This window comes from Pezoporus occidentalis, unplaced genomic scaffold, assembly GCF_034315485.1.
Source record: "Pezoporus occidentalis ecotype Australia unplaced genomic scaffold, CSIRO_AGI_Poc_V1 ctg182, whole genome shotgun sequence".
Taxonomy (NCBI): domain Eukaryota; kingdom Metazoa; phylum Chordata; class Aves; order Psittaciformes; family Psittacidae; genus Pezoporus; species Pezoporus occidentalis.
Genome location: NW_026913662.1, coordinates 1,293,760 through 1,317,217, shown reverse-complemented (window position 1 = coordinate 1,317,217; position 23,458 = coordinate 1,293,760). Strand labels below are relative to the sequence as shown.

General features: G+C 39.0%; 1 protein-coding gene across 2 annotated transcripts in view; it reads left to right on the top strand.

The window, feature by feature from the left end:
- DYRK4 (dual specificity tyrosine phosphorylation regulated kinase 4) overlaps window positions 1-23,135 on the top strand; it is a 28,658-nt gene extending 5,523 nt beyond the window's left edge. For both annotated transcript variants that reach the window (XM_062615526.1, XM_062615527.1), the window contains exons 2-14: window positions 3,166-3,249; window positions 4,598-4,747; window positions 7,897-8,032; window positions 9,211-9,374; window positions 9,710-9,846; window positions 10,586-10,726; window positions 12,126-12,264; window positions 14,554-14,635; window positions 16,439-16,611; window positions 17,754-17,814; window positions 18,364-18,493; window positions 22,056-22,201; window positions 22,640-23,135. In XM_062615526.1, the coding sequence (XP_062471510.1) occupies window positions 3,166-3,249; window positions 4,598-4,747; window positions 7,897-8,032; window positions 9,211-9,374; window positions 9,710-9,846; window positions 10,586-10,726; window positions 12,126-12,264; window positions 14,554-14,635; window positions 16,439-16,611; window positions 17,754-17,814; window positions 18,364-18,493; window positions 22,056-22,201; window positions 22,640-22,887 (1,791 nt within the window). In that variant the 3' untranslated portion in view covers window positions 22,888-23,135. The remainder of the gene's footprint in view (window positions 1-3,165; window positions 3,250-4,597; window positions 4,748-7,896; window positions 8,033-9,210; window positions 9,375-9,709; window positions 9,847-10,585; window positions 10,727-12,125; window positions 12,265-14,553; window positions 14,636-16,438; window positions 16,612-17,753; window positions 17,815-18,363; window positions 18,494-22,055; window positions 22,202-22,639) is intronic.
- The last annotated feature ends 323 nt before the right edge of the window (window positions 23,136-23,458 follow it).

Here is a 23,458-nt window from a genome sequence, read left to right as displayed (position 1 = left end):
AACTGTAGATCCCATCTTAGACATACAGGATTATGGTAGAGCAGCAGCGGGTGGGTCATGTGAATCAAGACCATTGAATAAGTCACTGTGTGGACTAACTGGTCAACCCACCTGCTCAGCCACCAGCAGGACTACTATAAGCACAGATCAGTTTTTCCATGGATAAAATATTATGGCATTCATTTATTTGGGGGAATGTTAGGAGACTTGATCAGTTAACTGTTTTTAAAGTGTTTTGAATAAATTTCCCAAAGAGCACTGCAGAACTATAAACCCTTAGTAAGTGGGTTTGGAGAGACAAAAAATCACAGATTTCCATGATTAAAAATAAGGCACAACCATGGCCTGATGGACAGATATTTTTGCACTGTAAAAGGAGAAATGTCTGTCTCAGTATCTTGTTAATCTTTCCCCAGTGAAATGGATTCCAAACTCTGGCACCAAATGTTGGAGCTCACTCAGCCTGTGAATTGTTCATGCTCTGCCTGTATACACAATATATTTTGAAGTTTATATTCAGTCATGTAGGCATCACTGCATATCTATTCAAAAGTATTGCTGAAAAATAAAATGTCATTTTGGAGTGAAGACTGCAGCCTGTACAGGTCTGTGAAGTCCACGGTTTCTTTGGGTTTCAGTGATAACTGCTACTTTCTAAAATCCTGGCTTTATATTGACTTGTAGTTAGAAAAGCACAAAGTGGTTAAGAAACCGTCTTTAAATGGTGTGTATTGTTTTCATGATCTCCCAAAACTGAAAAATCAAGATAGCTGAGAACAGAGTGGGGAAAAAGCATACCATGCACTAAAATTAATAGTCTTATTAAGAGCTGAGTTGATATATTTAGTACAGTTATGAATGTGTATCCCACACTCACCTTTCATAACAAATATAATTCTTTCTTCAAATTCAGGATATGTAGTTTGCATGTGAAGTGTTTGTCTGTGAAAATCCTCTGTCACTGGGCTTTCCATAGATCATCTATGCAAATTCACATTGAAGGATAGCCAAACCACAAGTATATTTGGTGCACTGGGTGAAGTATATTGTGCTCTAGGAAAGCCATATGTAGGAATGCAGTAGTCCAGTGGTTCTCTTCTGGGGGCATTTGTTGTGGTGGCTCTGGGAATGTATTGGATTTACAACACATAATTCCTTACCCCCGCCATCAGATCTCCCATTTCAAAGATGGGAATTACTATGTCCTGCAAAGACAGGTCTTAGTACCTTTTCCTTTCCTAATATTCTCCTCTGCTCCACAGATATCCATGATCTTTCCTTGCAAACTGTACCGACTAACATAAGGCTAAACCCAGAGCTGTTGCTTTCAACTTGTTCTGTATCTGAAGTTTACCGTTTAAGCTTGCAGAATGACTTATTTTTATTATATTATTTGATTATGTTTTTTTTTTCTCACAACTTTTCAAATGAAAACAAAAATACCTGTCATGGACACTAACCGCACTAGTTTCTAGTTGGTCTGCCTAGCTTTAGTGGAGTCTTCATGATTGATGGTGAGACAGTTGAACCTGCGTGTCAAAGGGCAGCATTTCCTTCATGTGATCAGATAGATTTGTACACAGAGTTTTCTCTCCATATTTTCTTAGGATGTATCTTCTAGAGGTCTCTAATCTAACCTCATCTCCAAGGATAGAGAGCCCATAGCCTCTCTGAGCAGCTATTCCATGTTAACAGAGCAGGATGTGTCAGAGCCATTGTACATACCTTCAGCTTGATGTGCACATTTGTAGCAATGCTGATGTGTTCTAGATATATTGAAATCACTGTACATGTATGGATCAGTTTGTATATAAGCATCCCTCACCCACTACAGGTCCTGTAAGTTTATTGGCACACATGCAGCATTGGAATCTGAATTGTCCCTTCTGCTTTCAGGCTCAGTCAGAGGCAATTTCAGTGTGGCTAGGCTGCACCATGGCAGACGTTTTATGGCACTAGCCAGTACAAAATACATTAAGCATACTCCTCCAGTATGTAGGCATATTTTCAAGTGGACTAACTGTAAGTCCATGACAGAGGCTTTTAAAAAGTGATCCCCTGACACCGATACTGGCACTGGATAGACTAAAAGTCATTGCAAAAAAGCAAAGACATCATCAGGTAATGTGCCCAATACAGGCCATGGAAGCCCTGGCTGTAAAACAGATGAAGAAGAATACCATGCTGCTTTATTTAAGAGTTTTTAATCTGCACCTCACATCTGTAGGATAATTTTTGCTGCAGATTTGTTATTTGGAAACCAAAATTCCTTGCTTCAAGTTCCTCTGCCCCTAGAGAAAATATTGTTGTTCTGCAGCTTCTGAACTTCTGTAATGAATCTCATGTGTCTACTGGGATAAAGATGATTTTTTGACTGTGAGTGGAATGACATTGTATCTCAAAGCCCAGGTACAAGGGAGCACTTTTGACTAAACCCAGTGGGGTTCACTTCTGTCTAGAGAGCAGAGCTCCAAGCTGTGATAGCCACAGAGTTCTCAGTATCTACAGATTTCTGCAGTTCACTATAGTCTATTGGACAGAAAGTGCTACCTTATCATGTTAATCTTTATGAAAAACCTGCTGAAACCACCACCAAAATCTTAAAAATGATGAGCTGCTTAGCACTTTTCATGTTTCTTTTTTTCTTCTTTGTATTTATTGCTAATAATACCTGTCCATTGGAACCAATGGTTTTTTTTTCTGTATCTCAGTAAATTTCAACATAGCTGTGTTTTCATTAAATCTGTACCACAAGTTGAATCAGCTTAGTGCTGCTCTTAACAATGGATGGACACACAATCTACCTTGTGAGGCAGTTTAAAGCTGTCCTTCCAAGCAGGCCCACTGTTGGCTTTTGAGCACGTATTTAGAGATGGCAAAAGCCCCCCCTTCCCCTCCACTGGCCACACGGGCATATGAAGCATGCTGAGAGGCATAATGGTCAAAGCAAACTGTCTCTGCACCTGCCCACAAAACAGCTGTTTGACTGGGAGAGGAATTGCTAGACCATAGCCTGTTTTCAGTAGCTTTTGTGGTCCTCTCTCATATACTGTATTGGCACAGACATTGCCACAAAGAAAAGGAACATAAAAACCATACAGAGATTTCAGGATTATTTTTATTTTCCAGTACCATTTTTATTAAAGCATCATTTCATGTTTGCAGTCTTCCCATGTGGATGCATTTTCTCAGTCTCAGCTGACTGTTCAAGAGAGAGATCATCTGGGATCAAATAGAGTCTTCCACCAGGTATGTGACTCTTCAACTGACTTTAAAAGTATCTGAAGGCTTGTTTTCTAGGGGACCCCTATAATAAATGAATCTGAGCAGAGGTAAATCCTTTATTCCCTGGTCTCTTCCTTTTCCCCTGTAGCTGTATGACTTCCTATCCCTAATACCTGTACTTCGGGTTTGCTAGCTGTTCAGTAGCATTTAAGACATTACTTATGTCTAATCACCCCTGTTTCTTGAAGGTTTCATAGAAAGTCCACTGGACTAAGTTCTAAGGTTTTAAAGACTTTTCCATAGTATTGGGAAATAAAATTTATTCACTGAAGTTGGTTGGATTGAGAGCTTTGTTTCTTTGCTTTTCCATGAGGTATCAAACCTCTTCGCTGTTGTCAAAATCTTGACAAATATGTTTCTACCCTTCCCTGATGACGAAAATGTTACAGACTTGTATGTGTTGTAGCCTTAACTCTCTAGTCCTTGTTCTGCCTTTGATGATGCATGGTTGATCAGTTTCAGATCCATTTCAACTTTTTTTTTAATATTGTACAAAGAAATAGTCTACCACAAAAATTTTCTCTGCTGCTGAGAGTGTGATTTCTCTCACTTAGATAGCAAAGATTATTAGAGGTTCTAACATTCATAAGACAACATCCTTAAATGGCTGACTTTAAAGAATGAATGAAAAGAATTTAAAGAATGAAGAAATGTCTTGCAAATAACAAATAGAAGTCTAAAGGAAGGACTAAAAATCCTGGAGTTTTCAAATTAGTATAAGCCTTTATTTTTCAGTAAATTTTGCACAGAACTTGCCTTTCCCTCACCAACAAAGGGGCCTAGTCAAAGCAAACTCCATGGGAAATGAGGGGGAAGGAAATACTGAGAAACCAGTGCAGGGAAGACCTTCTCCCACTGTCCCCACTCCTGATGTTTGGCAGCAGCCCAATCCCAGTTTCTTTTCTACCATTGGGAATAGCTAATGACATTGCCTTGCCATTCACAACTCATTCCTTTTTATTACCCTACATATGCTTTATTTTCCCCACTCAGAGGAGTTCTGCTGGAAGAGCTCTTTAGTTTCCAAGACCAACTGCCTTTTCCAGCTGAAGCAGTCCCTGCTCTGATGCTGAATGGAGGTGTCCTTGTGGGGAAATTTTCATGCCCTAAAATGTGCCAGGCTGCCTGATTCCCTGGACAAACTTCTGCCCATTAGTACAGCAGAGCTGCAGGAGAGTCCGTGCTCTTTTCCCCTTTGCCATTAGGTGTCAGAAGTGAATCATACCTATTTTCCAAGGATTTAAGTCTCTCTGCATTACAGAGGATTGCTTTTTAGATCTCTGTGTAATATTTACATATGCTTTCTATTTAGAAAGTCAGTCGTGGTGTTATTTCCCTCCCGCATCTGGAAGGTCAAGCAAAACATGGTTTGATTGCAGACACTGCAAACCCTCTCCCCCTTGAAAACAGCCTGCCTCAGATAACAAATAAAAGCTTGCAGAATGTCCTCTCCTCTATTCAGGTGAGTTGTAAAGCTCTTAGAAATCTTGTGTTTGCCTGGTAAATCAGCTTCTCTCTAAGTACAGCTAAGAGAGTGTCACAAGTGTGTTTGTGTGTGGGAAGAGAGAAATAATGTAGTGTCAGCATTTGCATCAGTTTCTGTTTCCAGCCTTAAAGAGAAAACAAAAGGAAAAGCTGTAAACAATCAGATGGATTACTTACCAGCACTGCTGTATATATCTCCAGATATTTCCGACTGGTTAGTTCATATCACATCGCCTGGATTCTTCTTGTCTTGGCAGCCATGTGCTGGTTATTTGAATATGGCTTTTGTACCCTCCTGACACTGAGACTGACCTTTTGTGTCTCCATTCTTCCCCAGTCTTGTGAGTCATCAGGCCTTTCTCAAAGGATGAGAAATTATAAATAAATTAAGGAAGCATTTAGGTTGGAAGGGTCATCTGAAAGCCTCCCACTACAAGCAGAGCAAACTTGGAGCAGGGTGCTCAGGGCCTGGTTCTGAGTATCTCAAAGGCTGGAGAGTCTACAGTTTCTCAGGGCAACCTGTTGCAATAGTGAACTACTTTAATGGTAAAAAAAATCTTTTTCCTAATATCTAATCAGCATTTCCTGTGTTGTAACTTGTGTCTATTAGACACGTACCCATCTTTTCCTAGAACCATGCACCTCTGAGAAGAGTCTGGCTTTGCTTTCCCTATACCATCCTGTCAAGTGACTGGACAGCAGTAACGTCACTCCTGAAGTTTCCTTTTCAGCAGGCTGAGCAAACAAATTTCCTGCAGCCCTTTCTTGAATATCATATGTCCAGGCTCCTAACCAGTGTGACCTCTCCCCAGAATTCGCTCCAGTTGGTTAATGTCTTTCTTGTGCTGGCAAACCCCAAACTAGACGCAGTACTCTCAGCGTGGTCTCACAAATGCTGAATAGAGGGGGAGATCTCTGGCTATCCTCTTGCTAACAGCAGCCAGGATGTGTTTGGCCTTCTTTGCTACAAGGGCATGCTGCTACCTCACGTTCAGGCTGTTGTCAGACCCACGTTCCTGCAAAGCTGGATCCTTTCTGTTGTCCCTCAGCCTGACCTGCTCTATGGGTATATTCTGTTCCAGGTAGAGGACTTAGAATTTGTCTTTGTTCGGCTTTAGAAGATACCTGTAGCCCCACTGACATCCCTTTGGACAGCAGCCCTGCTATGGTCTGCAGACTTGGGGTGAGCTCAATCTATTGTCCAGGCCATTAATAAAGACACTAAAATGTTCTGGCATTAGTATTGATCCCTGAGGGTTGTCACTAGTTACCAATTGCCACTAACCAGTCGTTGGAACCTGACCAGCCAATTTTCCACTCACTTATCCAGTTCATATCTCACTGTTTGGGCTTCAAGCATACAGTGGGAGACAGTGTCACAGGCCCTCCTCTGGACTTGCTCCCACAGTTCCATGTCCTTCTTTTGTTGAGGACACCAGAACTGCACACAGTGCTTCAAGTGGGATGTCACAAGAGCAGAGTAGAGGGGCAGGATCACCTCCTTCAACCTGCTGGTCACGCTCCTTTTGATGCAGTCCAGGATATGGTTGGTTTCTGGGCTGCGAGGGCACACTGAAGCTGGCTCATGTTCAACTTCTCATAGACCAATAGAATGGACTATGCATATGCTTTTAGGAAATTGATTTTGAAGAACAATGAGCTCTCCTGATTTTCTTTGCCCTCCAGGGCAGTCTTCCATGGGTTTATGATGAGAAGGTCCCTGAACAAGCCAAAAAGTGCTTTCCTGGAGACAATGGCTTGTAATTCCACTTGTCTCTTTTCTCTGAGGATTTTAAACCCCACAATCACATGGTCACTGCCTTCAAAGCTGCCTTTTCTTTGATCTTCACATCCTCAACCAGTCGTTGCTTATGTTTGCGTAACAGGTCTAGCGGTGCCTCTCAAATCACCTGCATTGAGAACAGTCCAGAAATCTCCCCAGATGCTTTTGCCACTTCAGTGAATACTGGGGTGACTGAACTACCCCATCAGTATCAAGGCCTTTAAGTTATGATGACTCTTCCCTGCTGTACCTAATTCAAACTTGTCTCTTTGCAGACAATCTTGCCCCAGTTCATCAAATAGATTCTATTATTTCTCCTCAGCAGTTCTTGTTCCTCATCTTATGTTCATAGAAGCCATAGCCCTCTGTAGCTTCTGCCAGATCCACTGGATGTGTCATCTCTGCTGAGTCTTTTTCCCCCTCAATGAAGGGATTGAGGAGCACATGGCCTGGGACACCAAACGTTACATCATTATCTTAGAGTACAGTCTCCTGTCTCTTTATCTGGTGCTCTTTTGTCTTCATCCCTTCATCATCTCTTTGTGACTTGATTCTGCAGTCCATGATTTGTTTTCCCATTCTGGAAACCCTGAGAATCTTCATGTGCTGTGATCCTGATCATCTTCTCGTATAGGTGATATGTGTATATCCCTTCTTCTTCAGTGTCTTCCTTCTAGAGCTTCTGAACCCACACATTCATACCAGTCTTGGTGTTTCTGTTATACATGTGTATGTGTGCAGACCCAAGCTGGTGTTCCTGCAGTTCATAAGATCATTGAATGGTTAAGGTTAGAATGGACCTTAAGATCATCTAGTTCCAACCCCCCTGCCATGGGTAGGGTGGATTCCGTCCTGTGAGTTGCACAAGCAACCTCAAGGATTCTAGCACAACTCTCCAGCAGATGTGCCCACATAGAAATCTGAGGTTGATAATGCCTATTATACTCTCTTTCCTGCTCTCTGTACTAGCATGTGTGCTACTGCAACTTAATCAAGCCATAGCAATTTGTAAAACTTACACAAAGTGAGAGCCCATGTATTAAATGAACCTGAAAGATGAGCTTCCTTCTCTTATTTAGAGATTTCCCTTTATGTGGTCCAGTAACTTCTAGTGATATTGGCACAATTAGCCGTCTGGGTAAGTAGGGTGTTCTAGTCCCCAAACATGCTTGTTCTCTTGCAGCACAAAATTGACATAAAGATCACTGAACAAACACAAAATAGATAGCTTGCAGCTTTGTCTTTGGGAATGTAGAATTTTTAAATCTGGTTTTGTATATATTTCTATAATTACAGATCAAACAAAATTCACTTTTTTGTTTGGGGTTTTTTTTGCTTGGCAGGAAAATGGAACGCAAGGAAATTTTTCCCAATTTAACCTTCCAGACAGTCTTCCTGAAAGTGATACCAGAGCCCAGACAAAGCCATCAGAACTGGAAAGCACCACCATCACTGTCAAACTGCCTATGACAGCTTCAGGTAGAATATAACAGAACTGAGGTGACAGGCTGCCTGCATTGATAAAGAGTATATGTAGTCAGGACACTCAGTGACCAAAGGCCCCATGCTAAATGGTCACTGAAATACTGAACAAACTATTTGGAGGACAGGGATACGGATGGTTTCAGGGATTTCCAAAAATCCTACTTTGGGATGTACACAATAGGAGAATGAATAGACTAACAGAAATATATAAATGAGAGACGTATGCATTATACGAAATAATGTAGATTATGACAGAACATGTAGGTGACAGCACTATTTTGTTACAATGATCAAACATTTTCCCACTTGCTTGTAGCTGTGACACATTTTCTCTCTGTGGGCTAAATTGCATTTTGGGAGTTCTCAGATCTAGAAAGTTCTGACAGAGTTTATCTGCTTTTAGAAGGAGTCTAGGAATAATAAATTTAAAAAAAAAGTAGTGGCTTTTTGTTTTGAAATGATATAGCATCCCTGCATTAGTGGATTAAGATCTGCCAGTGTTTAACGAAACACCCACATGCACGCCTAAAGAACATGTTTTGTAATGCTACAGTCTGATTATTTATCTAGATTTAAGTGATGCAAGTGGAGGTGTGAGGGTAGCTCAAATGTTTCTAGGCAGAAAGAATCAGAACTAGGGCAACAGCACATTTGGGCCTCATTTGATTCCAAATCTGATGCATCTGAACTTCCTTGATGTCTTCTATCACAAAAACCCCTTTGGTTAAGTAAAGCTTACTGCCATTTCTTAAAATATGATGATCAAACCAATAAAACCATTTTTTTTTTTCCAATGAATGCTATGAAGCTTCCTGAAGCAGATAGGCAACATACAGGATTTTCAAAAATACCTAGGTAGATAACTTTGCTCAGAATCAAATAATTTTTACCTGAGCTCTTGCTGACAGATGATGAATGCTTTGCTGCTTTGACTGCTTTGGACATAATACTGTAAGTAATAAAAATAAGAAAAAAGAAACATAAATTTGTGCAAAATGTCAACATTGTAGAATCATAGAAATGTTGTTCAGAAGGGACCTCTAACAGTCACCTACTCAGCCTCCTGCTCAGTGGCATGCTGTACTGTAAAGTATTCCATGGTGAAAGCAATTTGCCACCAGGTTTCAACATTTTATTGATTGTTGGTTTTACATTCTTGTTTTCTGATTTAGAAGCCTTGAAATATTTTAGAAACCATTTAACAGTCTATGAGCAAAAGGAAATTCTCAATTACACGGAGCTATGGTTTCTTGGGCTGGAAGCTAAAAAGATTGAAGGTTTGCCAGAAACCCAGAATAATAATTGTTATGATGATGAGCATGGTTCCTACTTAAAGGTAAGTGGAAAAAGTATGGTATTCATTTTCAGATGGATAAGTTTGTAGTGACTGTATGCCAACTCTTAAGTGATATATGTGAGATAAATGTTGCTTCTAGAAGATATTCACATAGTGAAAACATCAGTACCAATCACTTTAAAGCTTAGAAGAGAATCCTAAAGAGAGGCCCACTTTGCATCTAACTTGGGATTGATTCAAGGTAGGTAGATTAATAAAGCATGCACTTGGTATTTTCTCTGTCACTCTTGTTTAACATAGACTTAACATGAACTACTTTAAAGCCTGATCTTTGTAATAATATTTGAATCTGAACTGTTTGTTTTCTTTTGAAGGTTTTACATGACCATATTGCATATCGATATGAAGTGTTGGAGGTCATTGGGAAAGGGTCATTTGGGCAGGTGGCTAAATGCTTGGATCATAAAACCAATGAATTAGTGGCATTGAAGATAATAAGGAATAAGAAAAGGTGAGACATCTGCTGACTTTAAATGAGTATATTCAACTCTTTGTTATGTAGGCTGTGACAATCTGGGATAATGTGAACAAGGCAAAATCAAACCCCCTCTACATCAGATCAGCCCTGCATGACTGAGAGCTGAGAGCCTACGTTTCCCCCAAGACTCAAAACCCACAGGAATATGCTGGGGTGCTCCAATCACTCATTTTAACACAAAATGTTCTACACTATGGTCCTAAGCAAGCTCTTCTTATTATGTGATTGGTTACAAATTTTCAGTTGAGTCCAGCTTGAACCAGAGTCAATGAAGCACATGGGAATGAAGCATCAGAGTTTTAGCTGTTTAGTTTTCACCATCATTGAACACTAAATGTAAGGGTGCTCTTCAAAACTATCTTACTGTGATAGGTGTGAAATATGGCCTTGTTCAAGTAAACGGAAGCATTCCTATGGACTTTGAAAGCGCTAGGATTTTACTCTGGATGCTAATTTGAAACTTTTTCATTAGAACATTTTTTCAGACAAGTCAAAAATAACTACTCTTAAATGTTATGTAAGGCCAGTATATTTAGACAAGGAAACCAGCATAATGAATCAAAGTTACAGCAGTTAACGGGTGAATGGTAAATTTTTAATCATTGTCTGACATGTGGAGTTTACAGAAAGATCATAGTGTTCGTAGCATTTGTATTTCTACAAATGCTTGACTAAGTTAATGTTATCGTTTCTATGTCATGTGATATTTCAGATTTCACAGCCAGGCTTTGGTAGAAGTGAAGATCCTTGATGCTCTCCTGAAGAAGGACAAAGATGACACTCACAATATCATCCACATGAAGGAATACTTCTACTTTCGTAATCACTTCTGTATTTCCTTCGAGCTGCTGGGGTAAAGTATACTTTCCTTTACACAAATCTTAGGGAGCATTGTAGACCTTCTGCCTTACAAGCATTAATTTTTATGTCTTCTTCAGAAGAATTTGCAGCTGTTAATGTTACAAGAAAGGAATACTGTCTAAATACAGACTGCATAACTGAGCCTTTGTTCACCAAAGGTGAACAAGAAAAAGCTCCATTCACAGGCTTCAGACAGATAATGACATGATCCATCCCTTATTTTTTTGTGCTGTATATTAAAGTCTTAGTCCCTGAAAGACCTATGGGGAAAAGAGTAAAATAATGAATGCAGGACTGTTAAACCTTAGGGTATATAAATACAGATAATATTAAATAATTTAAAAATATAGCTTTTTCCTGCTTTCTATGAACCTGTGCTGCAAGACATATCTTAGGAGAAATTTTGGAGAAATTTTAGAGAAGTAAGACCATTTTATTCACCAGCACCCTTATAATCAGGGCATCAATTTGGAATCATGGAGGTTACTCACAGTTCCCCATCCCTTAAATTGAAGCCCCCATTGCTGCACATGTTACAGTCCTTGCTGAATATTCATTATCGTATGGAAGACTTAATCTCAAAGAGACATAAATTCACTGTGTTGCTGCTTGTCAGTCTGTCACTCACAGACACAAGAGTTGAATCCTTACCTCCACAGAAGACACAGACCACTCTTTTCAGAAAGCTACTATGGAAACTCATAGCAAAACGTTCATGGGGTAGCTGGAGACCAGCCCTACTGTGGTGTCACTGGAGTCATGGGGTCCTGGGCTGTAAGCAGCTGGGGGTAACCTCAGGCTACTAGGGAGAGTCATCAGGGCTGCTGATGCTCCGAGTGCCTGGGTAGCATTCCCATGTTGCAACATCACTTAATGACCTACTGGAAGGAGCTAAGATACAATGGTCACAGGAGAGATACAAAAACCTAACAAGGCCTGACTTCACAGGGGTATTTATCTAGAAGTATTTACTGCTGATTAAAGACTCTTTAGGTGAAAAGGATTTATGCAAACTGCCAAAGCAAAGAGAAACGAGAGCAAAAGGAGACTGAAGAAAATTAATTTCTCTCAGTTCCTGAATGGTAGTTGTTCAATGATAGTGAAAATCAGCACAGCTGCATAACATAGCACTGAGTTTAGCAAGCAAGCAAGTCACTGACATTATGTCTTTAGATCTGGAGGATCAGGGAGATTTCTGGGCATATTACATGCAGAACAGCATTCTCAAGGAGGAAAAGAGCTAAGTTATTTTCTTCTGCTTGAGTCCTTCCTCATGTAGGAAGAGAGGCTAAATACTCTCTTGATGCACTGTAAGCAATCATGCCTTTAAAAATAAGTTCCCTAATCTCTTTTCTGCTTTCTGTCTTCTTCCACCCCCACAACCCCCGCAGAATAAATTTGTATGAGTTGATCAAAAAGAACAATTTCCAAGGTTTCAGTTTGTCTTTAATTCGACACTTCACTCAGTGTGTGCTGAGATGTTTACAAGTGCTCTACCAGGAAAGAATCATTCACTGTGATCTGAAGCCTGTAAGTACAGTTATTTCATAACCTGTTATTCTGCACAGAATACGTTAGCTTCAATTTATTTTTTATTGACTGGGAGGGAACTCTCAGAAGAATCTTCAAAACCCAGTAGGCTGTTTGTACTGAAGCTATAGTTTATTCCAGGCTGTGTTACTGCTAGACCCAAGTAATTCTTTCCATTGATTCAGTTCATTCACTGCAATTATTATACGAGTTCAGCTGGTTGCCAAAATGCATGAAGATATGAATCAAATTCAGGTAATAACATTTTGCTTAAAGAAAGAAAAGAGTACTTGTGGAACTAAGTATTCCAAGATAAGGGACATTATAATTCAAGGAGATATGGAGATGATATTCAAAAGGCATCTATTTCAGGTTCTCCTGTTAAGTCTATTTAATTTTATATAAGTAACTGTAAATTAAGCAGCCTAGTAGATGGCAAAGGAATTCTACAGTACAAAGTTTAGGGTACTCACCTATTTCTGGAGGAACATCTGTGATCCAAGTCCTGCTGCTATATCTGCTAAGCATTCATGCTAGGTGAAACATTTTCATTTTCCTTAATCCCCAGTATTAGATTTTTCAAATTTTCTGAGATTTTCTGAGTATTGTAATTCTATTTTAATTTCATGTGAATGTTTCTCTTGATTTATTTACAAAACTGCAAATGAACCAGTAAATCAATAAATTAATCAGCTCTCAAGTAAAAATGAGAAGGACGAAATTCTGCTCTCACTTTGCTTAATGTATGTTGACACAGAATTCTGAAGAGTCACATACGGTCTGTACTCATTGTCTTGACAACATCTTTGCCAGATCAATTTGCAGTGAGAAGTGAGACTTGCAAATAGCTAAAATATCTTAATCAGAAACAATTAGCCCAACGGGAAATCTGTTTTCAGGAAGCCATTGACAAGGAATGAGGTTGGCAATATCAATGAGTGTATTTAAACAGAATAATATATTAGTGAACATCTAATGAGTTTGCTAAAAGAGAATTTTGTTCTCATTCTACAATTGTACAGTTTTGTGAATTTATGTGTTTGAAACTCACATCTGTTACTCCATCTGCCTCCTGTGATATTTCTATATGTAATGTAGCGTATGAAGTTTCTCTGGACTTAATGCTAGGTAATCACTGCCCCAGAACCTGGTCTTGCAGTTAATCAGCCCCCTTGCATTGTGAGACATTTAGTATTAGAGACAGAGTTCTACCATGAGCATGAAGGGCAGAGGGAGGATGCTTCTTCCCTTAATAAGACCAAGAGCACTTTGGTAGTGGAAGTCAGTACTTGCCTTGACTTTCATAGTAGCAGCTTCTCCCTCTTGTCACACAAAGTATTTCCTAATGAGCCTACTAATTAGCTAAGAAACTACTTTCTCATTATTTGGCATCAACCTGGGAACTGCTCAGCGCTTCAAAGCTTTCACATATAATAACTTTAAAACTGGTTGATAAAGGTAGTCATCTCTCCACTGAGAAACGGAAAGAAACCAAAGAAAACCCTTGATTTAGGTAGATGCTTAATGAGGATAAAAGTCAGCTATGTATAAGAGAGCTAATAGGCTATGTTTACTCATTGGTGCAATTATTCCTGAGCTAGCTGTTTAAGAATCACTTCTCAAGCTGGAATTGTAGGGAATTGCAGGCACACAGTGCTGTACCCATCTGCACCCAGCTAATAATCCATAAGACCCTACCATTTCCATCCATCACTTCCTGGGGATCCCAGAGAGCCTTTCTCAGTGGGATCACACCGTTGTGAGATGGAGAGTGGTATGCTTAAAGACAGTCTGGAGAAAACTGAAAGCAGTGGATGGAAAAACCATGAAGCACTGCTTATTCATGGGACAGGGGCTTTCTGTGGTTACAAAAGGATGGTTCTGGTTAATATAGCACAGCATACAACCAGATGCAGTTTGCCTTTTACTAGGTTAACAAATAATGAGGTTTGTGGAGCTCACTCTACTCACACAGCAAGCATTCTTGCCGGCTGGTACCTTGATGACACCACACACTGCACAGTGCAGTGGCTTGGATTGTATGATGTCCTTGTCTAGCTAACCTTCAAACTGGATAACTCCACAAATCTTGCCTCTTTGGTTCATTTCCCATTATTGGATGCTTACTCATGTTACCAAATACATTCCCAAGGAAGTTCTAGTTTGAAGCTTTCATTACGCAGATAAGTGTAAGCCCGATGTGTTATGCATTGATTACTTTCCAAAGTGTTAACTAATCTAATGTGGTGTTAAAACCCCTTTTTCCCTGTGATTCTTTTTTCTCTTTAGGAGAACATACTATTATACCACAAAGGCCAAGGCTCAGTTAAAGTTATTGATTTTGGATCAAGCTGCTATGAACACCAAAGAGGTTTGCAGAAAAGTCAAGTTGATGTAATTTTCTTAATAAGCTTTCTTAATTTTGAATAATGTGAAAACTACTTCTTTGCTTGAGCACATATAGTGACCTATGTCCTTAGAATCTGATGAACTATTCAGCTACTGGTAGTAGAACAAATACTAGTTGGAGACAAATATTCTATTGCCATGCTTTTTCTTCATCCCAAGGCTGATGACTTGGATCCTCTATACCTGTTGAAATCAGAATTTCATTTTGCAAGAGTGACTAGCTCTTGCTAATAGGCATATGAGTATAATCTCAATACTTCACTTAGCAAGGAATTTATCAGGTGCAGAGAGCCTTTCTCAGTGGGATGGTTATGTTATAATTGGTACTTTTTGGATTCATACAATGGGGGGGGATGGAAACTATGGTTTTAGTCCAGAAAAATCTAAATTTGGTTGTTTGTTGTTTTTTTGTTGGTTTTTTTTTAATCAAAGATTTAAGTAGACTGTGCAAGAGGTAACAAAAACCAAATTAGTAGAAGAGAAATGAATGCATAAAAATTCACCTAATAATAAATCTTAGTAGACATATTGTAAAGCAAGAATGATATCATCATCAGGAATGCAAATGTTATCTGTTAAAAAAAAAACACAACAAACACAACAATGAAACCCAAAACCCAAGAAAGAAATCTGCACTGCATTTCATTAACTTAGAAAAACAAAACTAGTCTTGTATGGCTCATATTTTTCCTATGAATGATGGATATTTAAGATGATTTAAACTTTTTCACCTATATTTTGGGATTCAGACCACTAGATTCAGACCACTTGCATCCCAGTTTTGTAGGAGTGTGTAACCATTTTAAGTTTGCCCATATTTGAGTAGAAGGTAATCTGAGATGCAGCCTGAAATATTTGGGTAGGCTGACAAACTGAAATGCAAAACAAGTGAAAGGAAAGATGGAGCATGACTGAGGAGAGGAGACAGTCAGCTGAAAGGAGAATTGGTTCAACCCTCAAAGTGGTATAGGCTTAGAGAGTGAAAAGCAAAAAGTCAGCGATTTCTTTGGAATGGCAAAAATCAGACAACAGTTGTGCAGTTGGTCAGATGCACAAGGGTGGATTGCCACCATGGAACTCTCTGACTGTACAGATTTGGAGGAATCACATATCATGCAGCACTTACTTTTCAGGATGCTTTCCTTCCAGAAAGATGGAATGTGGGATGCAAAGAAGTGCATAAATACAAAGTGATGATCAGAGAGGTAGGAATAAGAAAATAACAGAAAATAACACAGTAAGTGTGTTTAGTTGTCTGAATGACAAGAGATAAAATAATTAGACCTCCCACTATGATGAGTCCTAATTTTGGAATGAGATCTTTTGACATCTGCTCTGGGACGGTAATGCATTAATAGAGAAATCAGAAGGCAGTAGAAGTTCCTTAGGTGTCAGTGAAACCAGTATTTCCTACAGTGCAAGCCTGTAATAATGAAGAACTGTTGGTTGATGGAAGGCGAAGACCTCCAGATAGGAAAATGAACATGGAGTAAGTTGAATCAGCACTAGTAGAATAATTTCCTTCAGTGAAATTGGTTGAACAATTTCCAGACAGAATAGTGGAAAGTATATTACCCACTGATTTTAGGATGGGATTAGAAAAGGTTTTTAGAGCCTGTGTGAGCAACCCCTTAATGTTATCTAATGGGTAGAGGAGATTTATGATGCCTGAATATGTATTTCACTTTTCTGTGAAGTCTGGAATTTACGTTTCTGTCCCAGTTATGATATTTTGCTTTTTGTCTAATTTTCTGTTTTGATATAGTGTACACCTATGTTCAGAGCCGGTTTTATCGCTCACCTGAAGTGATTCTTGGTCATCCTTATGCTATGGCTGTTGATATGTGGAGTTTAGGCTGTATTATAGCTGAGCTTTACACAGGCTATCCACTGTTTCCAGGGGAAAATGAAGTTGACCAACTTGCCTGCATCATGGAGGTAACTTTTGGGATTATCTTTCTAATTGTATATTCACCCAATAAACTACATTTCCAGAAACAAAGAAATCTCAAGAGATAATGAAATATAATTGGCTATAGGCTGGCCATTTAGAGGGAGTTTTATTACAGAGACAAAGACCTCTTTGAGATGATGGGTTTTAAGACAAAACTGTTATTTCCATTCCATGTGCCAAACACCACTTTGCACGCTCACTGTTTTGCTTTTGAAGGAAACATATTCTATTCTGGTCAGAATTTGTATGGAGAAGTTAGAACAGAAGAAGTGTATCTAAAGGGAAGAAAAAGCAATCAAAATGATAACAGTCCTTCTCTCTTAGAAATCTAATATGTGTCAATTGAATCAGATCTCTTTAGTCCAGACTCCTCCTGAGAAAGAGATTTTTGCTAACATTTAAGTAGTCAGCTGTAGCGTTGTCTAGAGATCTTGAAAACCTTGAAGTCTTGAGTAGAAACCCACTGGGTGGCCTACTCAAGTGCTGCTCTACTCTCGTGGCGAAAAAGTTTTTCCTAATAGTCACCCTGCACTTCTCAAGCCACAGTTTGTGGATGCTGCCCCTTCTTATACTGTCTGTACATATCAAGGGGTTTGGCACTATCATCTTAATGTTTTTCAAAGAGTTTTAGGAATGTGCTGTGACATCTCCAACCTCAGATCACCTACCCAGTGCAAATCTTAGAATAGGTGCAAAACTGAAAGCAAGTTGCTTAGTTACTCCACACCAATCACTAAAATGCAACCCGATACTGAACTCAGCCCCGAGTTCTGATCCTTGCCATGTTAATTTGTGCAAGACTTTTAAAAGACAGCATCTCTCCATGTTACCTTCTACAACTGCTGTCATTAACAGATATGTGGTAGTGAAGATTCCGGTATTATCCTTTATAAGATCACATTTTCTGTGTGCAGGCAGCTTTAGGGAATCCCTTAACTCCTTCCACAGAAAGTGGCACAAGAGGAAATGGTTTGCAGACATTTCACAGTAAATTGTGGCATTCGACTTCCTTTCAAATGGAGAGTGAAATACCACCTCTCTCCTGATGCTTAGTATGCTTAACATACTTGTTAGGTGTGTTAATGACATGAGGAGTAACTTCATGAATTCATTTTCTATGTTGAAGGTATTGGGTCTTCCACCAGCTGATTTTATCCAGGCTGCATCAAGGAAGCGAACATTCTTTGGTAACTGCTTCTGATTGTCGTTGCTGGACTCCTCCCCGCTAGTTAATCACTAGTTAGTAGCACTGGTAAAGAGCAGGTCCAGATAACCTTAGCTAGTTCTTATCTAACAAAACTTTTTTCAGGGACAGGTACTGGGGAGAAGCAAAAGGGTAACATGAAGTTTACAAGTGAACCTGTCGCTTTCCTCTTCATGTCTTATGGGCCTTTCATTGCCAAAGTGACAGGGAAGGGGTTGAAAAATCCATTCCACTATTACTGCTTAAAAATACTGCTCAAAGGAACACAGTGACCTTTGGGAACTGATACATGTTGAGTTCATTCCTTTATGTATAATTTGGGTTTGCAAATCACACAAAACCAAAAAACCACAGCACAGGATGCAGTCTGTAGGATGTGTACAATATTGTTTGCCACAATGCTGGTAGACTATCAGTCCAGTAGGGCAAAACCAGAGTTAGTGGGATGGATATGGGCACTGTTTTTGCAGCTCTTAAATACTTGGTGAGGATGTATATCATATTTTTTTGAGCTATTTTTTTTTTTTTTAAGATTCCAAAGGTTTTCCTAAATCCATAACTAACAGCAAGGGGAAAAAAAGATGCCCAGACTCCAAGGATCTAAGCACAGTACTGAAAACCAATGATGCTGGTTTCTTGGACTTTCTGCAAGGATGTCTGAGGTGAGTTCATAGTTTTGACTTACATGCAGCAGGCTAGTTCTGACTTTGCTTTCATTCTATTGTTCATTTAAAACCTTTGTACCTGCTGGGGTTTTTCTTGGTAGGGTGTTTTTTGATTTGGTTTGGTTGCTTTGGTTTTGTTTTCCATGGTAGCATTTGCATAACAGTATTATTCATAGCTTACTCCAGAGAGAAATCATTGCACAGAAAGCCTATATGGGATTGGTCTAACGTACAGAAGAAAGCTGACATCATCCTGTCTAAAAGCAGATCTTCTGATGCTGAACAGTAAACTCCAAAAGCAATGTTTTTTACTCATTGAGAACTTTTACAGTTAAACCTTTCTGTTTTATCAGAAAAGGTTCATTCAGATAACATAGATAATGGTAATGCACTGTCTCAAGGCAGTGTGCATATGGAGATCAAGGTTTGGTTTTGTACTTAAATCTAACTCCTGCTCCTACGAGAAAAAGTCTTGTTTCCTCCAGCAGAAGTTATACTTGGAGCTGACATAGGTGGCTTGAATGCCTTCATGGAATTTTCTGTGCTAGGGCTTGGAAATGGCAATCAGGTGTTATACTGTAGTATATGAATGAAAACAGTTCTCCTTCTTCGAATATGTGCTTACGAAGATCTTGCTCTGCATGAACATTCCCTCAGATGAGGTTAGACTCTTTTTAGTTCCACTACACCATATGCCTCACCTTTAGCAGAGGATAAAAAGGCATTCAGCCATGTCTCCAACCCAGAATCAATGGTATTGATTGCTTTCTCTTGATTATGGTAGTTAGTGTGGAGAATTACTTAGCATAGTTAGCACAGTGTTACCTTGTAGTTTGTATGCTGATTTAAGACCTTTCTCTCCTTCTCATAGTTATAGTTATTTTTCATTGATAGCAGTGGCATTTCAAGAACAGCATTTCAAGAACTAGTTGATAAACTGTATTTTTCTATTCTCTTGTTTGGAATGGATTTTTATAAGTCACTGGAGCTCAGAGTGTGAAAAGAGTCTAGTATGTCTCAGAACCTATCATCTCTAGGATAAACTGTTGACTTTAGTCAAGGATTTTGCTACTGAATACCTAGTATGACAAGTGGTCCGCAGCTTTTTTCTTAAAGGAAATTGATGATTTGCACATTTTTGTATGTTGCTAAATGCAAACTGCATGTAACTGTTAACAGGCTTCAGACAAGGTAGAAATTCTCTATACAGAAACTTTTTACCTAGTATCACAGAATAATTCAGCTTGGAAGGGACCTCTGGAAATCATCTAGCCCACCCTGCCACTCAAAGCAGAGCAAACTTGGAACAGGTTTCTCAGGACCTTGTCTGGTCAGGTTCTAAGTATCTCCAAGGAGGAAGATCCACAGCCTCTTGGGCAACTTGTTCCAAAACTGAACCTCACTCATGGTGAGAGTATCAGTGGCAAAGTGCCTATGTGTTTGAGTGGGGGAAGAGAGACATGATTTAGTCACCAGCATGTCATCTGTTATCACAAAATAAATGGGACTTTTCAATAAATGAAGTACTGTGGGAGAAGCTCAAACATTACCATGTTTATTTTCCAAGGCGGTCATGTTACTAAAGCATTTTACAGGGTGGGACTCCACAGACCCTGCTGATATGAGGTGCTGTTTTACTGATAGGTCTTTTTGCTTGGGAGATGGTTACTAATGGGGTTTTACTCATCCATCAAACTAAGAGACTGACCATGCAGGAACAAACTTTTGTCTGGTTGCCTTAAATACTAACCTCTTGCACAGGTGCACAAAGGCTTTTGGGATGGGCTTGGATCCTAACTTTTATTCTGTGGTGGCAGCAGAAGCTGGCCTCATAACTTTTCCAGTGTTACCTCTGTCTTACGCAAGACTAGTATTTTTTGTCATTTTTAGCACTGACTGTAGGTTTCTTTCTAGCAGTTCAGTAGTACTTTAACAAAGAAATCCATATGGTTACATGATAAAAAGAAAATCAACCCTCTCTGTTTCACAAAGAGATTGCTTGTAATGTTCTCATTTTGCTAGATTTGAATGAATCATTGATCCATTTTGTTTTGCTGGCTGAATCATAACATTTAGGAAATAGTTTCTGTGAATCAGAAAAAAACTCAACCTTGTGAACAAGTATCTCCAAGTCGCACATAAAAAATGTTATGTATTGGGATTGTTTAAATTTTCAAAATTTAATTTATTTATTGTTTAAATTTAAAAAAAAAAAAACGCAGTATGGTTTGAAAAGAAAACTCTTTTGAAGACAAAAAGAATTGAACTCTTTTGTCTTTTTTGTTTGCAAATCTGTGTCTGTCCAAAGCAGCTTGATACATTTGCCATAACTTCACAGATAGTTTTGTTCAACTTGTATATAACTGTTTTGAGATGAAAACATCAAACAAACAAACAAAAAATCATTCAGCTTTTGTGATGATAAGAATCTGTTTGTTTTCCTATATTATTTCTGTACAGTTCTGGACAGCACTAAGATGAAACAAATCAGAATGTAACGGTCTGCAACTGATACAGAGATTTGTAAAAGAAGTATTAGGACTGACAGTAACACAGTAAGAATGGAAAAGTAAATGTGTTTGAGCACTGGAAAAAAACAGCAGAAAAGGGGTTGAAAGAATGGTATGTACTGGTAATGAAGGCCATTGCTCCTGAAGTAAAACTGGGGAGCATGTTGTCTGTCACAGCCAGGAAGCCTGCACTCTGGTGAGACCACAGCACAGTGACAAATGTCAAAGCTCACAGCCACTGCATGGCGACAAGGCTGCAGATTGATTATCACGTATGCTGTTCATTTTCATTTGCCCATTAGCCTGAAAGGAAAACAAATATATGTTCCAAAAGGAAAACCAGATCATGAGTAGCTACCCTGCCTAACATTTATGGAGACCGAAGTTAGCAAGGCTCTGATCTGAAGGAACATGCCCAATGACTTGTGATGATGGCTCAGTAGCTGACAGCACTTGTCCTCTGTGTGACGCACAAGTGCCCTTGTCCAAAACACTTGGTACTTGTGAGTATGGGGGTGTGAGAGCTGAGTAAATGAAAACTGTGAAAACATGAAGTCAATGTAGAGATTTTGCAAAAAAACCCAAAACCAAACAACACCTTTAATTTCCATAATAAGATCTCACGTGAGTTTTGTTACACTAAGTCTCTAGAGTAGTTTCAGTGCAGCTAAATTACGGAAGACGTATCTTCTAGTGAGTTATCCCATGTCTCATTTATGTTGTCTTTCTCGGAGTTTGCATTGACAGTATGTGAAAACCATGAAACAAATATTCAGTAGGGTCTCTACCCTATTAACACCTTGAACTGTGTATTAAAAATGATTTGATTCTGCAGAAAGGTTTATCAGCAAAGCACACAGTGCTGGAGAAAATAAAAAGTTTTGAAGGATGGAAGAGATCACATATGATTTTTCTTAGTTTTCAGCTAAAAATCTGTTTCAGAAATATTCTCATGACCGGACTTTCAGAAGATAATACTGAATCTTTTGGCTTAAATTAATTTTCTGTCATAAATAGTTCAATAATTATTTGTCTACCACGGATTTAAGGTGGGAACCTGCCCTGCGCATGACTCCCGATGAAGCAATGAAGCATGCGTGGATCCAGGAACCAAAAATATACAGAGCAAAACAGAATTCAAGAGTGCTGAGTGATGTCTCTTTCTCTACACTGGAAAAGAAAAAAGAGAATATTCGTAAGCATGTGCTACCTGGAGAACTAAGTGCATTTATATCAGTGTTTGGTATTTCTTTAAATGTGAAGTAATGTGAGGTGATAGTACACAGTGTGCAGATAATGGATGGTCACTGGAATGTGGTGGTTAGAGCCACTCTTTCTCACTTCTGTAGAAATGCATTACTTACGTTTTATAGCAGCTGCCAGCAAGGAGTCTGGCAGTCCCAAAGATTTACATAGAAAGATCTCCTCCCTGCTGACAGCAAAATAACAATGGTATCTGACACCCCACTATAATGCACTTCACTTTCAGAGGAAAAGAATGCACCAGTGCTAGTTGTAAGACCCAGAGAAAATTTTCAACTGTTTTTTCTTTTGTGAATTTGTGACAGTCGTGTTTACCTGCTGCTAAGAGCCTGCAGTCTTACCTTATCACTGTATTTATTTCCTATTACAGAAAATATGTGGAAAGATATGGCTGACAAAGTGGAAACTGAAGTGGAAAGTGAACTGGCTGAAAGACTGACTCCTACTGTGCCCTCCGCAGGCACAATAGAAAATGATTTGCAGAACACTAGGAAACATGTTCTTCCAGAGAAACATTTGGAAACGCAAAAGGAAAAGCCTGTAAACAGTAATCAAGTAGAACACAGTGGTGAAACAGTTCTTCCAAAACATTCTCTTTTTTTCCCACCAATTAAGTAATACACTGCACAAGTGATGATTAGTTCAGTTGCATAACTGTTATATTTTGTAGGTATTATTTGTACTCAGGAATATAAGCTGTATCTGTCTGTACATGGGCTGTGCACATTGTAAGTATATTTAATGTTCATTTTACCCTCAAATAGTCCAGGCAAGCAAAACGGAATTTGAAAACCATTTCTTTTTCTTATCTATATCCTTGTAATCTGAGATTCTTCACAACCAGCAGCAATAAAATGGAGACTGTAGAGGTGGAGAGTGGCTTATTCTTGATGTTATAATAGACTTCTGAATTTTAGGTTTCCTGGATCTAAATGAAAGAATGCATTGCCTGAACAATCTGAATCCTTTCACTTACTTCAGCATAAATCAGCAATAATTTATGGATAGGATTACTGGATTTACTTTTATATAAAAAAAAAAAGAAGATAAATCAAACACAGCATCTTCACTTTCCTCCTCTATCTCCTTCTTCTTTATAGTGAAGCACTAGATGGAAACTGCTGTCACACCTTCTTAGCAGAAGAAGCATTTAGAAATGCAAATTATGTTCTTTAGCTCTTTAGCAGCA